The sequence below is a fragment of the Erigeron canadensis genome, chromosome 4 (assembly GCF_010389155.1).
Source record: "Erigeron canadensis isolate Cc75 chromosome 4, C_canadensis_v1, whole genome shotgun sequence".
NCBI classification, from domain to species: Eukaryota; Viridiplantae; Streptophyta; class Magnoliopsida; order Asterales; family Asteraceae; genus Erigeron; species Erigeron canadensis.
The window spans coordinates 37,842,828-37,858,696 of record NC_057764.1 but is presented as its reverse complement, the minus strand read 5'-3'; the positions used below and the strand labels follow the sequence as shown (position 1 = coordinate 37,858,696).

General features: G+C 31.3%; 1 protein-coding gene and 1 long non-coding RNA gene across 11 annotated transcripts; both read left to right on the top strand.

Moving 5' to 3' along the window:
• The first annotated feature begins 183 nt into the window (after positions 1–183).
• On the top strand, positions 184–1,121 carry LOC122598521 (transcription repressor OFP8-like). Its single transcript, XM_043771115.1, has one exon. It carries the CDS (start codon positions 207–209, stop codon positions 1,005–1,007), a length of 801 nt encoding a protein of 266 aa, XP_043627050.1. The 5' UTR covers positions 184–206; the 3' UTR covers positions 1,008–1,121.
• Positions 1,122–7,381: 6,260 nt separating this feature from the next.
• LOC122595516 lies at positions 7,382–13,376 on the top strand. 10 transcript variants are annotated; one of them, XR_006323233.1, is made up of 18 exons: positions 7,382–7,723; positions 7,981–8,187; positions 8,270–8,733; positions 8,877–9,009; positions 9,127–9,234; positions 9,399–9,464; positions 9,572–9,661; positions 9,832–9,966; positions 10,170–10,293; positions 10,403–10,487; positions 10,597–10,697; positions 10,859–10,983; positions 11,085–11,172; positions 11,249–11,298; positions 11,609–11,874; positions 12,336–12,435; positions 12,533–12,642; positions 13,112–13,376. It is a non-coding gene; the product is annotated as an uncharacterized LOC122595516 (long non-coding RNA). The 10 variants fall into 10 exon arrangements; XR_006323226.1 differs by having other exon boundaries at positions 7,385–7,571; positions 7,672–7,723; positions 12,336–12,642; XR_006323231.1 differs by having other exon boundaries at positions 7,383–7,723; positions 10,831–10,983; positions 12,336–12,642.
• The last annotated feature ends 2,493 nt before the right edge of the window (positions 13,377–15,869 follow it).

The window sequence follows — 15,869 nt, the reverse complement described above, 5'->3', positions numbered from 1 at the left end:
TAAAGAATTTTTAAAAATAAATTCTGTTTTTGAAAATAACCCATATACACACAAACAACTAGTTTTAAAAATAAATTAGTTTTATTTGACTTTTGCCTATTCACTTTTGTTTTTTCTTGTAATTTCTTTGTGTATTTAAACTTTTCAATTACAAAGTACATAAACACAAGTCTCTTTTCATCTTCAAAAAACTCTCTCTAAAAAACATGGAAAACAACTTCAAACTTCGAATTTCTAAACTATTTCAATCATCTTTCAACTCTTGCCGGACGGAAAAAAACATCTCCGACGTTGCTTCTTCCGATCAACCCTTTTTCTTCCCGGAAAACCGCCATCATCGTCAATTAATCGACCTTTTTTCACCAAAACCACAGCCCATTGCACATTCATTATCTAAACCAAAACCCCATTTGCCCAAGACAAAAAAATCTAACGAAAAAGCCCATTTTCCAGTCACCGGGAAACCACACTCTGTTTCCCCTGTTTTTGACCCACCTCTGTTTTACCAAAAAAAACCAAAACAATCCAAGAAAAAGAAACCCCATTACAGAAAAACACTCAAAAACCATGATTTCACATCAATAACAGATAATTACTACTATGATTGCTGTAGCAGTGATGAAGATTACGAAATGGACGACGAAACCACTCTGTTTTCATCTCGGTCCTTTTCGTCGGATTCTTCTGCTTCTTTTTACCAAAAAAGAGCGCCAAGAAAGAAGAAAAGAAGTGTTTCAAGTGGATGTAAAGATAAAAAAGCTACTGATGTGATACCAATCAAAGGGAAATGCAAATTGGTTAAAGATAGTATTGCAATTGTGAAAAAATCAAGTGACCCACATGAAGATTTTAGGGTTTCAATGTTGGAGATGATTGTTGAAAGACAAATCTTTGGATCACAAGATCTTGAGAATCTTTTGCAGTGTTTTCTGTCACTAAATTCTGAAGACCATCATGGTGTAATCTATGAGGTTTTTACTGAGATTTGGGACACTCTGTTTTTCTGACTCTGTTTTTTATTCTTCCTTCAGTTTATGTTTTTTATCTCTTAATTTTTTTTTCTAACTTTTGCTAAACATAACTCTATCGGCTATTATTAACTTTGTCATGACACGTATAAAAATATTTTACATTTTTAATTTAACTTAATGTACAATAACTTTATACGTGTCTGCTTAAGTTACATATAACCACGGAGATATGCTAAGCAGAAGCTTTTTATTTTTATTTAGTTTTGGCTAATTATTGTTATCCTATAATTAAAGAAAAATTAATTAGTTTACATTTAGTTATTATTAACTATAACTCTTGTTTAGTACGAGTACTATTGTTATGTTGGATTTTAACCTTGTTTGATTTGTTTTTGGAATCTAGCTTGTGAGTATTACTAACCTTGATGCATGTAAATTGACGTATCATAAATATATGTATGTACATAAAAAGTTGTGTTTTGCATTGTAGTGTTGTGTTTATAGTATTGCTTATCTTTTCTGAAATGGTCTTTTATAGTAATAAAGCAGAAGTTGTTTGATCTTGACGTATTTGTTTAATTAGAGTTCGAGTTCAAATTCAAAAAAAGAGTCACATTGACTTATGTATACTAGTTTAAATTCGAAAACCATATCTTACTTCACAAATGATTAATAGTTTTATTGGATATAATAAAGTTAATTAGACTGTACTCCATGAAATAGTCAAATCATTTAATCATTAAAATTCGTATGTTGTACTTTCAAATCTTATTATGTACCTTCAAATCTTCTTTACATTAAAATAAAACATATATCATTTGTAAATCTTTTATATATGATGCACTTGATATTGATATGCTAAAATCAAACTGACTAATAGATTAACTATAAACTTGAACCAGGAAGCCATAACCATAAATCACTTGAGTCACGAATAATGAACCACAACCAAGTTAAAAATCGAACCATGCAAACCATAAATCAGGAATTAAAAACCAAGCAATTAATAACACATACGTAATCCCAGGGTTAAGCAAAGAAATGTCTTAGCAAAGGTTTATTACTGTACTATGAAATCAAAAGTAGGTTTTGGAAAAAAAACATCACTTTTCTCCACAATTTAATGATATTTACAAGGTTTCCGTGAAAAAAGACTTTGGGAATTACTATGTGCAAAAGAATAGCAAAAGGAAAATAAAAAGTACTTTTTCGAAGATGCAAAAAGTAACCTTTTATTTAATTTTCTTCAAAAGATGGTTGACAATTTGTTAGGCAAAAAATGTACTTTCCATTCTAGTTCCCACGCCACACAAACACATGCATATGTATATTAGTTTTTAAAAATATATACTCCGTATATGTTTATGTAAATTTGAATATATTTGTATCTCTAATGTATACATTTTTATATTAAAACAATGATTTTTTAATTAAGTTGAATTTTGGTAAGAAAACAAAAAACATTGGCATGAATTGAACATAATCCAACTCAGTAATTATTGTCACTAACCTTATAGACAAAATTAACCACGTTATGTTAATTTATAGAAAACATAGATATAATTTAAAATCAATATAAAACCACATGTATTAGGTAAAGAACCGATTCCAGTTGATGTATTTACTTATATATTAAATCTACTTGATTTGTTTGCATTATATACATGACAAATAATGAATAGAGAAGCGCATATCAGTGCATGCACCCCGACATCGAGCAGAGACCTTTTTGTACCTGAAACTTTGAAATTTAACACAAGATGACAATACATATACTCTTTTTGATGAATAATTTCCTAATGAGTTAGTGGTTCATTGGTAAGGTGTTAGACCCACAAGGGATCGAATCTCATCTTTTACATTTGTAGAAATGGATTATTAGGGAGGGTTTTCGAGAGTCTTGGGTTTTCATCCCAGACATACGTGGTTCAAACATCACATATTGCCCAATTGGATGTCATAGTGTTGTCTCGAATACCAACTGCTAACTAGGAACTTAAAAAAAATATATCTATTCGGATAAAAAAAAGTTGTTAAACTTGATGGATATATAAACCTAGCTTTATACATTAAAACTATTTTAACCATTTTCTGAATTAAATTATCAAGTGTCATGTATAACAGTTGTATGCGTTTAGCAAAAGCCATACGGAGTATTTATTTAGTAAGAAACATATATATATAAATTAAAATGACACGAGGGGTGCACTACTACTGTATGAGTGCATTCTTGAGTTTTATTTTGGAGAGATAAGAAAAGAAAGGGTAAGAAATTTTTAATTTTTGTATTCTTGAGTTTTTGTTTTAAAAGAAAGGGAAGGGAAAGAAAGGAAAAAATAGGATGTTTTGATCCCAAAACTTTCTTGCCACTTTTGGCAAGTTTTGGAAGAAAAAGTGGTGAAATTATTATTATAACCCTCAAACTTATATAAAGGTTTTAATTACTACAAGGCTATAAATGTAAAATTGTATCTTTTTATCCTTTCTTTTCCTTCCCTTCTAACTCAAGAATACATTTAACTATCAACTTTCTTTTCTTTTCTTTCAACTCGAGAATGCCTCTTTCTTTATGTAATTATCTATCCTTTCTTCCCCTATCCAATCTTCTCCTTTCTTTTCTTTTAATAAAAACTCGAGAATACAGTGTATGTATAGTGTAACATGTTTGGGAAATGATATTCGTACCATCATTTTTGATGAATGTACCACAATGTACAAATTATATAGTTGACTGTACAAGCCAGTAATGCACAGTTATGATACATATATCCATTAAAATAAATGATACGAATATCACTTTCCATCATGTTTATGTGTAATTAATGTGTATATATAATTTATACATATAGCCTACAAGTACGGAGTATGTATCTATTGTGTGTATGCTGGGGGTGGGGGTCCTAAATTCATGCACAGGCAGGCATATGCCTCAACTGAAAATGAACACACACGACCCTGCAGTCACATTACGTCTTGAAATTATTAATTATCTCGTACAATGAAAGGAAACAAGCTAGCTAGGTCCAAATAGATAAATATATATTATTATGTCAATTCATTTTGCTAAATATAGTTGTTTTTTATAGGATGGGTAGCTACATCTAGAATTGCAATTAATATCCTAAAATTGCCAAAAGAGAAATGAGAGAGAAAATTTTCACATGGGATAGATGAAAAATATTTATAACTAGCTAGGAGAATACGTACAGATGATACAGAGGTAAAAATAAAAATAAAAATGTAGGTTTGATGAGACGTACGATTTAGTAAAAAGACTCAACATTTTGGTAGAATATGAGGCTATGAGCTAATATGCTTCAGAAGCAATTATTAAACAAGTGTTGTTAGCTAAACAATAGTAGTTTGTAAAAGATAAAAATGTAAGTAATTTTTTATTTTTAAGAGCTTTTTATCAAATGAAAAAGACATGATTTTGGGATTGATTTGATATAGATAGATAGGGTTAAGAAGTAATTTCCGATAATAGAATGGTAGTGAAAGTGATATGTCATAAGATTAGTTTTGCACATAAAAAGAGGTCTTTGGAGCAAAGTGTTATGAAAATGATACGTCCATATTATTGTTTCATTATCATCGATCATCATCATCAACTCATCATCATCATCAAGTATTTCCTTTTTCTGTTTTAATTAATAATAGTAAATATGCATACTTGAAATAACACAAAATTTTTAAATAACTACATCGATAGTAACTAATCTATTCACATCATACTAGTAAAACTGCTAGGTGCGTGCAATATTTTGACAAACTTAACAATTTTAACCACTAACCAGTGCGTAGAATTTTTACCATGTTTTGGTATACTATTTTCATCCATATGACATGTCACATGGATTGCCTATATTCCTTAAAGGAACCTTATAATTTTGTACGTAATAATTAATAAACAATTAAAGTAAAGAAGTAAAGTTACAGTCTCTAATATTTTATGTCGCCTTCATCATCTTTTGTTACATATACATTTCATGACATATGTCCATTTTCATTTCCCTCGTCCTTTGATTTTGCTATGTGATGCGGGTATGCCTTAATTTAGACCTTCATCTTCTCTAGCTTAGCTGATGATTATTCGAGGAGGTTAAAGAGTCAAAAACTAAAAGCTTTCGTTGTCGTTTGCTAATCCTTTATTTCTAGTTTTTGTTTTATGTTTTATAAATAGGATTTGTTTTACTTATTTTATTTATTCAAAGATATTCTATTCTATTTGAACAGATTTATCTTCTTTTTTTTTTTTTGAGTTATCATTAAGGTTTATATTGTTATAAATAGTTGTTTAGGTTTAAGTGTTTATTTTTACATAACAGTCAATCGGTTTTAGGTTTAAGTATTTTTAGCTATAGAATATGAACTAGAAGGTAGAAAAGTTCTCTTAAAACCTGATTTTTGGGCATTGTTTTAGGGTTAATTATGAGAATTCTTATTATATGTGTGTGTGTGGTTCTTTCCATTAATTACTACCCGTATTTCAAAATCTTGATGTGTCACAAAATTTTATGAATAGGGGATTTGTTTGTATAAATTATACTAGTATGAATTATGAATTATGGTTAGAAAGAAAATGTCAAAATACTATTTTGTTTCTATAGAAGTAGAAAAGATAAAAGAATGTCTGCAAAAAGGCAGCCTATTTGCATCTATCTGATACTGTATGCCTAGTTGAAGAATCTATAATAAATGTGTTTATTTGGGTAGTTTGGATTCTGGGTATCCGGGTCATGAAAAGACCCATTTATTTTGTTTTCAATTAACTAACACCTTATTCACATTCAAGTACGTAGTTAATATGTTGAAGTAACAACTGTGTGTAAAGAAATGATGTTTTGCAATAATTTTATTCTACTACATTTTATTTTTTGCTATAAAGTAACGTTACTTTATTTTGATATTAATATGTTCGTGAGGTTTTCCTTAAACAATTATTATGTGACAGTGTAAACTCAGTTAAGACAACGTACATGATGTATTCTGAATGTCATTCACCCATGTATGATGAGTTATAAGTGATTTGGAATACGCCCCACACATACAAAAAAAATTACCAATGACAATATAGTGTATATACCAACAAATTATCAATTTACAGAAGGAATAAAATTAATCCTCCTAAGTGAGTATATTTTTAAAAACCTATCAAAACATGACATGAATTGCATCAACTTTCTAACATAATCTCATATCTTATTTTGTCAAATGTCATAATAATATAGCTAGTAGTAGTTAGGAGGTCTTTTTAAAAAGTGAGTTATGTGAATATATCATTATCCTATATAAAACTAATATTTTTAACAGAATTTGAGGTCATGACCATAGATTATGAGAAAGACATCGATACTACTTCAGTACTTAATGAAAAAAAAGAAGACATCGTGTAATAGATTATGTGTGAATTTTAATGATTTTTGATTGCTATAGTTTATAAATGAAAAATATCTTAGGCTGTAACAAAATGAAAAGTTGGACATTAAATTTGGAATGGAGAGAGTAAATATTGTGCTTTGGCGCTTTCTAAAAGTTAAAAAAACTATCTGGGTTTAAGAAGTATGTGTTGATCAGTTTTTCTTGAACAAATTTATTATTCAAGTTTCGGTCTTTTGGGTTTAAGTTGTTTTTTTACCTATCTTTTGCTCTTCCACATCTTTTGCTCTTCCACATTTTCAAGTTTCAAGTTTCAACCCATTGAACAAAAATAAAAGTAGTCTAAACTGTTATATTATTGGGCTTTCTCTTATATCCTATAAAAATGTACGCTGTCCGGCCCAATCTTCAGTGAAATTTAATTATCGGACCTTGTCTACACCACTACACATCCAGACCCAACCTTATTTAATCAGTTAACACGTTCTGATGGCTAGCGACTCAGCGTTTGAAATATCTATAATGTTTATAAAAATTTATAATTTGTCGCTATCTTATATATATATAAAAGTTGTAAGAATGAACTAAGACTTAAGAATTGAATAGGGTTTTTATGAGTTTACTTTGAATTTATGATTTTGATTGAGTTAATGAGTTAATCTCCTTTACAAGATGCAGTAAATTTTGAATTGTTATTTAATGTGTTAATCTTCCTTCATTATGAATGCTTTATGAATTATGCGGTTGTTTGATGGTATAGATGTACGTATATGTATGTATGTATTAGATGTAAAGAGATTGTTCTATAATGTGTTAATGTTCCATCCTTGTGAACTGATCTTTCAATTTTCCTTAGGCTATGAATATATAGAAGTCTTAATGAGGATTAATTCAATATGTGGGTTGATTGCGTTGCTCATTAATATTGAATAATAACAAAAATGAATAGTAAAGAAATTGTTGGGCTTCCTAAACCCATCTAGATCAGTTTTCATCATTTTAATGCAAAAAAATTCAACATTACTTGCACCATCCACGTATAGATAATGTCTCACTGTGATTTTACATATTCCAAAATAGGTGTTTACTCTCTCTCTTTTTATATTATATTATCATCTAATATCACATATTTGGTGAACCTGTTGGGTTTTCCATTAGTATTTACAAGTGTGTTTTCTGTACAAGTTTATACAATTCCAGTGATCGAAAGGTGCTCCTGAGGTTAGTGATTTAAACCCCCTTTTTCATCTCTTTCGCATATGCTTATATATAGTTTATGTACTATAATAATAAGGGTTTGATGTTTCTTTGTGAATTTAAGAAGTTGATGTTGAATGTCCATGAATATCCACCCTAAGAAAACACATCAGAAAGTAAGTTCTAAATCAGTCTTTTTAAACTACCCAATTTTTTCTTTTAATTCCTTTTTTTTCGTTTTGGATTTTTTTTATGTTGAATTTGATATTGTATTGAAAGTAGTCTCTTCCTTTACAGCCACTAACCATCCTCTAGATAACAACACCCGAAACCAATCAATTTTGTTGCTCATAAACATTTTGTGTGTATTAAATAATTGTTTATTTAGGAAAATGGGTTTTTATCATTTATGTGACTCATATATTTTTTCCAGTTATGTATTGTACTGTGATGGTCAAAAGGGTATGAGCGAAGCGAATGTGGTTGCGGAGTTAAAATTGGTTGGTGTTGGATCTCTTGATAGCAATACTGGAATTCCTTCTCTTGATCATATGTTGGATAATCTTCCTTTTTAGCCCCACACCCTCCCTTTTTTTTGTGCATGTGCGTATGGCGCACCAAATATCCCAATTTACGAATGGTACAACGTAGTTAATTATTTTTTTTTACTATACATGTTCGTTGTAATATTTACTAAAACGCGACAAATTCTTTGCCTGTAGAGATTCTGTTCATGGAGGACACTGAGTTTCAAGCTCCCTTTTTATAAAGGAAAATACACACCTCCACACCTATTTTTTTATTAATGCATCACCTTAATTTAAAAATTTGAGCTGCCGAGATTTCCAGTTATACTATGTTAGGATGAATGTCAACGTTTTCGACAGAGTATGAAGTGGACTTATAAATAGGTTACCAACTGCTGTTACAATGTACATGAAACCAAAAAGTGATTGTAGTTTATTAGTGAATTTTCCAAAGTCATATAATTCTTTTAGGCATGTTCGTTAGTCGGAAAGGTTGAATTTTTTTATGTAGGTGATTTTTTTATAATGATTTTACAATGTTTTTGTTTGTGTATAATATTACAATGTTATGGATTAGAGTAACTTTACCCGATGGGCTATCTTACAGTTATGCTGGTGAGCTTCCAAGCTGTGCATTTGTTTTTCAAAACCATGGTCTGGTATAGTTGTACATCCTATACTTTGAATACATGTATTGCAAAGAGCATGTTTATAATGATTCTCACTACTGGAAAATGCTACTCCATGCGTTTGCAGACTTTGACATGAGTTGTAACTAATTGGTATTTATTGTTATGTATAGACATTTACACTCAAATCGGCACCACCAGCTAGCTGTTTTAGAAACTGTGGTAGGTGAAAAAAAAAGGTGGGTAGGGCGATACTTCATTTCTAGAGACCTCCTTGAACAAACCAGCATTTAGGATGCAATTAGTGTAAGATTTCGGGATTTTGTTTTTACTTGATAGGCTGATATTTTTGATGTTTTGATTTTCTCCATCTTTAGAGAATTCATGGGTTACTACTGTAATCTAATTGATGTAAACTTATAGAATATTCTAAATGTTGAGATTGCATCAAGTCAGTGGCTTCCACTTCATGATATCGGGTCAACCTCTTTCTTTCATGCCAATATCTACCTTCATCTTGAAGTTGACCAGGTAACATACCATTTAAAGATTGTCATTTACTATTGAGATTTTTCCCTTATCAACTGAAATCTTATGCCAATGTATGTACCTTCATCTTGGTATGCTTTTTAATTATACTTATATTTGAGATTTTGGGGATAATGGATTTGTTTAATCTATTATGTTTTGTTCAGATTTTGTAGGTTTCGTGTAGATTTTGTGGTTTATTGATTTGATTGAATATGTTTGTGAGATTTTGTGTAAGTTCTATGTATAAAATTATATATTGTTGTATTCCGTTTCTTTTTTTTTTTTATGTTAGTTTCAAATTATGAATTTACATGGCTAGAGGTGACATGATATATAGGTCAGGCGCAGATTGGATAACGACTAACGGATCAAAACAGATGTACCAGATTTTAGTATGCGTTATTGTTGAATCTCAAACATGATAGAGGTATATTGTGACATAAATAAGTGCTAACATTAGTTTTATTGATGAAGTATACTAAATGGGTACATTTATGGGGAATTTAGCTATTTTAACTCGAGCAAAAGATATTTAGCACACTTCTAAGAGCGTCATATTCATATTAAAGTATTTTTAACAATCTAACTTAATTGCAGGTTTTTTTCAATTCTATTTTGGACGCTTTATTGAAGACATTCACTGCTGATGAATTAGTTTGTCTAAAGGACCCGTTTTTTTTTTGTTATAACCGGGCAAAAAATGGATCCGTAAGCATGGAAAACATGAAAGTGGTTAGTAACCAACAATACAAATAATCTTTTTGCTTTTTTTGTCGATCTTGACTTCTTAATAAATGCTCAAGCCTTCATTAAGCATGCCACTGATGCAATGAAGCAATTGAAGCAAACTAAGTGGCTGCACAAAAGTTACAGCCACGGGTGGGGCCTAAAAGTTGTTGGAAGATTCTAAGAAAGCTTACATTGCAACACCTCAGGCTGAACATTATGTTTTACCCAGAAAGAGACAATTTTTATATCAAGAGGCTCACATGCAGAGAGGAGATGATGCAAGGATGGACATCGATAATCTCGCAAATGTTTCAAGCATAGAACCACATGGTTAGGTTTATTATTTCTAAGAAATTAGTAATGACATATAATATCTGAAATGCTTCAAGATTCTGACTTCACAAATTGTTCATGGATTACCAATGTATCTCTCTACTAGTGGAATTCTCGAGCCCATTGTTTCACAGATCTGTGAAGTTGCCATGAGCATGCTTGATTTCGAACAATCTAGCAAATCATTTGAGGTAATTAAAGATTACATTTTCCTCATGTGAAGTTTTATTGCTGTTCATAATATTAGTTGCACTAAAATGATAATATTTATTATTTAGTGACTTTAAATTATGTATACAGCTTTGCTTTTGGAATCCATGATGTACATCCGATGGTTAATATACTGGATGATGGATATCATTGGCACAACAACTTGCGGATCTCTACTGCATCACTTGCAGGTGATATGCATTTCCTTTCAACACTATTTATGTGATATATTGTTTTTTTTAGTGCATCCTTCTCTTTTACTTTATAATTATCAATGAAGTAATCGATAACTTAACATCAGTGCTATGTTTTTGTTGATTTTAGGATTAATATGTAGGTGATATTGTTGTAGATAATTTGAGACGAAGTTAATGAACCAGCAACCCAATCACCTGCCAAATTCACTAAAACCAAATTTACATGATGAGTTGCAAAAACTTCAAATAGAACAAGTGAAGTTCAGAAAGTAAAAGTCTGGTATTTATTCTCTTCATTATTTTGGGATATACAAATTGGGCTGCCTTAGCAGTTAAATACTCCGTATTAATTTTATAAACTTTAAAAAAAATGCAATCCAGGCAAGTCGGCCAACATTCACGAGTCTGGAATCTTCAATACATAGCTGAGTTAGCAAGAAATGTCAACTACTATGTTATTATGCTTCAGGTAACTTGCTAATGATTATACTGTACGGTAATCCATAAAACCAAATCCAACGAGCGTTGTGATGTTTGATATGCAGGAAATGAGAAAACAGGGAACAACTTAGGATATATTGCTGCTACGAGAAAGGTTAGGTGTTGTCCGAAATATGTTGCCAGTTTCCCTTTAAGGCATAAGTCAACGTATATCGCATCCCATATTAGTTCATCAGGTTGTAAAAATAGATTGGTCAGGTGATTTGACTAATATATGAAATAGGGCACTCCCTTTATAGATGGGTTGCCTAAAGACTATTGCACTTAAGGCCCTTAGTTTTGGTGATTACAAGAGTCGATATCATGAATTGATATTCTTGATGGAGTTAAGGTTTTTTGTTACTTTTGTGGGGTATTGTTTTGGGATTTGAGTTTAGGGTCGTCTTTCTATATCCAAACTTCAGGAAGCTTTCGGTTGTTGATATTGTTTCGGATTACATAAAGGCTAAAAATAGGGCAATATTGTTGAACTATGATTGAACAATGCTGCCAGCGTGCCTTAAAATCCAATAATCAAGACACCAAGTACAGAAGTTATTTTAATCTTCAACATGCATCCTGGAGATGACAACAATAAAGTATTTATTGTTAGTGGAAGAAGCATAGAAAGCTTAAGCAGGGCTCCTTGCAGGATGTTTGGTATTTCAGTCGAACGTGGCTACTTCATGAGGTGTGATTATAGCTTATTGCTTCTTACTATTACAGATGGGGACAGTTTGTGTTTGCATAATGGGTGGGTTGGGTCATGAGTCTAAACCTGTGATTTTTGTATGTGCTGAAACTGGCCAAGTTATGGTTGAGCCGACCCACTTTTAGCCATAAATATTCATATATTTTTGGTTTTCTTCTAACTTCTAAAATGTGTCGCTTATGATTATGGGTGGTGTATTATTTCAGTAACAATATCCATATGGCCTGACTTATTAGTTTTAAACTATTGCAACTTAACTTCTATTGTAACTTAAATCAAATGTTTAAACTACAACTTAGCTTAAGTAACAGACAAACAACAGGCACAGAGTTGTTAAAGGATATGAGGTTGTCTTGAACTTAGATGAGGAATTGTTGACGTGTGTCTATACAAAACTGTTGTTATCAATCTAATCGACTAAAACGTTTATTGGGGATGAGGTTTGAAGAAATGGACGATGAGATCGAGGAAGCCTTGGTTTCGACTTTGGAGTGACGGGTATTCTGCTTATTACACTATCGATTAAGTGTTGAAATTAAAGTACATATCTTCCTTGAAACAACTTACAATTGTGATTCCGTCTAACCTGGGCCCAATGTACTGAATTAACATTGTTCCAATCTGCACTCAAGAATAGGCTGAATGATCTGCGGAGTCAGTATCCAATAGTTATTGATTCAAGCTCCGAAGATGATGAATCTGATGATAGTGATGATAATGAGGGTGCTGCAATATACTTATATGAAGGTATCACAGAAAATGATGGTTAGATTTCACTTATTACAAACTTATGATTTTTGAGTTTATGTTTTAGTTATGTCATGTTTGCTTTATGGAAACTATGCAGCTTTCTTCTTTATACCTGGTCTTTATAATCATCTCAGTACTATAGTCAAAACTTGCCATGTGAACCATTATAGTTTGCTTAATTGTTCATCTACTCATCGTTATTGTATTGCTTCTTAGTTGTTCTAACTCAATTTCTCATCATGCTTTTTAATTTTGTTTTGAAATTATTCTTTATGTTGTTATTAATCAAAGTTGTATCATCTTATCACAAGTGTCTTTTTAAAGACTTCCTAAACAAGTACTACCCCTATTATGATCTTTCCATCATTCTTGATCCTTTTTGTATTTTTGTATAGTGATAAAAACTCCCGGGTGGGATTATTGTCATATTTGAGATGATTTGGTTGTAAATTAATAAATGGTGCAGGTATAGTAACAACACCTAAGACAACATGTGAGCAATAGACTATCAAAACATACCCAAGGGTTAAAGGTAGACGGTTTTTCTCTATCAGAATGAGATACTGAATGTGTACTGACTATACAGTTTGAAGCGGTAGGTGCTGCCTAAGTGTAAGCTTGAGAGACGATTGTCGTGATTACTTGAATAACTCAATTATATATTTACGTGATTACTAATATGCACATTTCAGTGGCTTTAATAGAAATGAGTTATGCATTTTTAATGGTTATTATCGCAGCATGTACAAATTTAATATCTATATATGTATGTATGTATCTATGTAACCAAGTAGACATTGTAACATGAATTACATAACGTGTATTATTCCCTTAACTATTTGTTACATTCTCTTATATCAATGTCTCAACCTTTGAGTTTCATTAACGATTTAAAAAACCGGTAACATTATACATGCAACCAATATATTTCAAACTCGACGTGCGTAGCACGGGTATTTAAACCCTCGTTATTTAGATAAAAATGTAAATATTAGTATATCTATACTACTAATTAAAGAAAATACCCCTCATGTTGAAAGTTACATGGGGAGAAATGTCTAAAATGCCCCCCCATGAAATATTTTCATCTACCATCCTAAAAATGTTTAATACTTTCACTTACACAACCCTTAACATTAATGATTAAATTACACTATCAATTCTTTATCTTTGAAAATATCTTCATTAACCATTTACATCAATAATCTACATCAATTCACGCTTCATCTACCACCAACAATCGCCTGTACAATTACATCGTCGCCGTCACGACCACCGCTGCATTGCGCGGGTAACGTGCTAGTGTTTTTTAAAGAAAAAACTTATCATTAAATTTTGTTTTTGAATAATACATTTTATCATTCAAACGACATTCGACAAGGAACCTAAAATCAAAAAGGACATAAAAAAATACTCCCTCCGTCCCATTTTAATTGTCACGTTGACCAACTTTAACCGTAAATAACTTTGTTTGTACTATATGTTAGTTGATAAAACTTATATGGACGAAAAATACATTAAAAACCCAATCCATTCATATATTTTATACCAAGTGTTTCATAACACAAACAAAGTTATTTACGGTCAAAGTTGGTCAACATGACAATTAAAATGGGACGGAGGGAGTAATAAAATAATTTAGGACATATAAGCCATAATGGCCGCCACATATATATTGTTTAGTTTAATTTAAGGGAGGAAAGGAGAAGAGAGGGAAGAGAAGTTTTCCTTCCTAATCACTTTAAAAATGAAAGAAAAGTTTTTGAAATAAAAAACAACTTCACTTCTTCCTCTTATCCTTTCCATTCCTACCCTTTCCACACCTAAAAAAAACTTAAGAATGCAATTTATAATCAGGGTCATCCCTGAAGATTTATAGGTGTTGGCCGAGCGTCAAAAATGGGCCCATAGGCTCAGCGCAACAAATTATATGTGTATATATATTTTTAACAACAAGTTTATATTATAAGCTAATCTTTAAAAACGATGATAAATGTTGTATCAATAAACATAACAAAAATTATTCTTCAAAAACTAAAAAACAAAAAAACAAAGTCATAAAATAAAAGTTTGCAATTAATCGTTATCTACATAAAATAAAAACAAAGAAAAAGTATCACCTTGCAAATTAAAAGAAAGGTGGGGACAAAGACAATTTGTGGTCACTTTGACAGAATGAGAGCATTGCTTGATTTCGATTATTATGACTGCTTAGACTTTTTTTCCCCATTTATAAGACAGTAAAACTTTTAATTTTATATTTATATAACATTTAAAAACAAAAAATCAGGCCCCCTAAAAAAACAGGTCTCGGCCTGTTGCCCATTTTGTCCACCCTATAGACCGGCCATGTTTTTAATTTTCCCTTCTCATTTTTTCTCCTTTCCACCCTTGAATAAAATATAGGAGGGATACGGATATCTACGCCCCTTTTGTTTAAACTACAATGAGTAGGCAGACGATCTCGAAGTGTGTATGCCATTTAAAAACGTTTACTATTTTGGAATCAAATTAAGTCGTCAAAATCATTTTGTTTCGATCAACAGGGTGACTTGAAAGATCCGATTGTTTGCGCAAACTCTTGACAGTGCAAGGCTATCTCCAATGCTAAGGACGCCCTTAGCCGTCCTTGAGCTGCCACATCATATCCTTACAAATCCTTATACATCATTATAAATCCTTCAATTTCTATAATTTTATCTCCAACCATACAAACATCATTACATGTTCTAACATATTCTTTTACCTCCAACTAAAAACAAAAATATATTTGGTAAGGACAGATACGAGCATCATAGTTTTAGACAAGCTTCAACGACAATGAATATCCAAGAGTACCTAAAGGCGCCTAAGAACGTCTCCATTGGAGATAGCCTAAAGGGTAAATCCAACCCCCATTTAAATAGCACGTATATGAATCGTGTCTTTTAGTGAAAATCAGTAAATCACAGGAGCTAACATAGCACACATATTATGCCAACTCGAATGCCATTCGCCCTCACAAAATCTATTCAGTGTTTTCAATAAGTTTTGGGTTAGTATAGGAGTAAATTAAAAGACCGTGAATCACCGTTAAAAATAAAAATAGAAGCTAATATCCATTCATTATTAACTCTTATTAACTATATTCGTTGGTAGTTCGATATAAATCAAAAAATTCAATATACATCGTTATTTGGCCACATATGTGGTTAACATCAATCCGGCCATCACTGTCGGGCTAA

Coding starts and splice junctions, on each gene's coding strand:
- LOC122598521 (XM_043771115.1), top strand. CDS start 207: ATGGAAAACAACTTCAAACTTCGAATTTCTAAACTATTTCAATCATCT.